The following is a 1,854-nucleotide window of genomic DNA, read 5'->3' as shown; positions in this document are numbered from 1 at the left end:
GTTACTGTGCAGTCATTTAGTATTTCTGCTAAATGTGCAGTAATAGTTGGTACAGGTTTATACAAGTACTAAATGACTATGCAGTCAATGTCTCATGTAGACATGGCCACTATGTACTAAAAGGCAACAGTTAACCTTCCCTACCTAAGGCCACTGTAGCATAGATAGTACTCTGATTCAGCTCATTACATCATCCACACATTAGAGTAATTCCACTTAAGTATTGTTAATATTATAAAAATAACTTTATTTAAAATTATTATACATAAACTGAAACAAATCTTCAGGTGTAGGTTTGATACTAGTGATTTTGTTTTAATTACGTTATTCTTCAGCATTCTTACTGATTTCACAAACCTGTGGGGAAAAAAAGAACAAGAAAGTAGGGCTGAAAGAACTATATATCTACATATAGGATGAAAAATATTAATATTTTAAACAATGTTCTTTTTTGCGCAGATTTTTTATTTTCATGTACAATACTTAAAATAGTGTATGTAATATGTGTAACAAATAACTAGGAATTCTTTCAAATCACTAAGTATGTAAATAGATAATAATTTAATTGAGTTTACTCATTGTTTGAAGTGAAAGTGAAAATTTTTGTTGTGTTCATTCTAATAATGAACTATAAAAAGTGTATACTTTTGAAAGCATTTGATGCATTGATTAACAGTGTCTAATCAGAGATGTCAGACAGCAATGCTTCTATTCCTGACTGAATGAGCAATACCAACTTGAAATTTGAAGCTGGGCTTCCACAGAGTCACATACATTCTTGAAATGTTGATATTTGTTTTCAGCAAACTTTTTTGCCAAAAAATATGAGCCTAAATATTCCCAGAAAGTAAAGGTATCATCTCATCCTGCAACTGGATAGCTTACTATATTTACAGCATCCAGCTAATAAAGGGACATGAAATCATCAAACCCAAATTTGCTTGCAAACTTGAGCAAATATTCCATTTTAGGAGTTTTCATCTGGATCTTCTAAGCACAACAAAACCTAAAAAATACACCACATTTATTACATTCTTTGGAGCATGTAAATACACTATACTTCTTTCAAAAGCCACGGATAGTCCAAAGGAACAACTATTGTCCACATAGGTTGCTTAGGAATAAGTTTCCCTTAGATAGATTTTGGGTCTGAATTTTATACATTATTTGTAGCAGCTTTGTACATCAGTATTCAACAGATAGTAAACATGACGACAGAATGAATACCATCAGGACAGAAAAAATGCCTGTGAAATACCAACTGTAGTCTTACCATGTGCTACCACTATATTCAGTGTTCCTCAGTCATGCATTAGCTTTAGCAACTCCTTTCTTTAGACAGATTTAATTTCTCACTGACTGAAGTATTTAGGGGTACACCAATAGAGATTTTTTTGGTCAATACCAATGGCCGATTTTTAACGAGCCATATCAGCCAATACCAATCTGATTCCAATATGCAGCCTTGAGTGTGGAGAGCAGCATTCAGCTGGTAAGTCTGCTGTGGGGGAAGTGGTGGGGTAGGAAGGGGGGTAAGTTCGAGACCCTCATGGTAAGGCAGGGAGTGGGGCTGGCTCTGGGGCAGGTGTTGCACAGCCAGGATGGGGCACAGGATAGAGCCCCATCCTGGGGGACACAGGGTGGAGGCAGCTCCCACTGCTGCATACACCCTGGGAGGGCAGAGGGGCATGTGCCCCCAGATCTGTGTTCAGGGCAAGAGCAGGTTGCCACTGCAGGCTGGGGCCAGGATGGTACCGGGCTCTTCCTGGCAAGGGGCTGGGCTGGGCTGGGCTGCACTCAGGGCAAGTGGCAGTGGTAATAGGAGGGGGCTACAGAGAATTTTCGGGTGGCTGC

The 1,854-nt window shown here is 38.8% G+C and overlaps 1 protein-coding gene across 1 annotated transcript in view; it reads right to left on the bottom strand.

Moving 5' to 3' along the window:
• Positions 1-221: 221 nt before the first annotated feature.
• The window catches only part of CUNH8orf34 (chromosome unknown C8orf34 homolog), a 289,852-nt gene continuing 288,219 nt past the window's right edge, over positions 222-1,854 (bottom strand). Inside the window, exon 14 of the mRNA XM_019548957.1 lies at positions 222-357. Coding sequence (XP_019404502.1) covers positions 350-357 — 8 coding nt within the window. The 3' untranslated portion in view covers positions 222-349. The remainder of the gene's footprint in view (positions 358-1,854) is intronic.

The sequence above is a fragment of the Crocodylus porosus genome, unplaced genomic scaffold, assembly GCF_001723895.1.
Source record: "Crocodylus porosus isolate Cpor-Errol unplaced genomic scaffold, CroPor_comp1, whole genome shotgun sequence".
NCBI classification, from domain to species: Eukaryota; Metazoa; Chordata; order Crocodylia; family Crocodylidae; genus Crocodylus; species Crocodylus porosus.
Note: the sequence above shows the minus strand (reverse complement) of the source record. Positions and strands in the feature narration are given on the sequence as shown.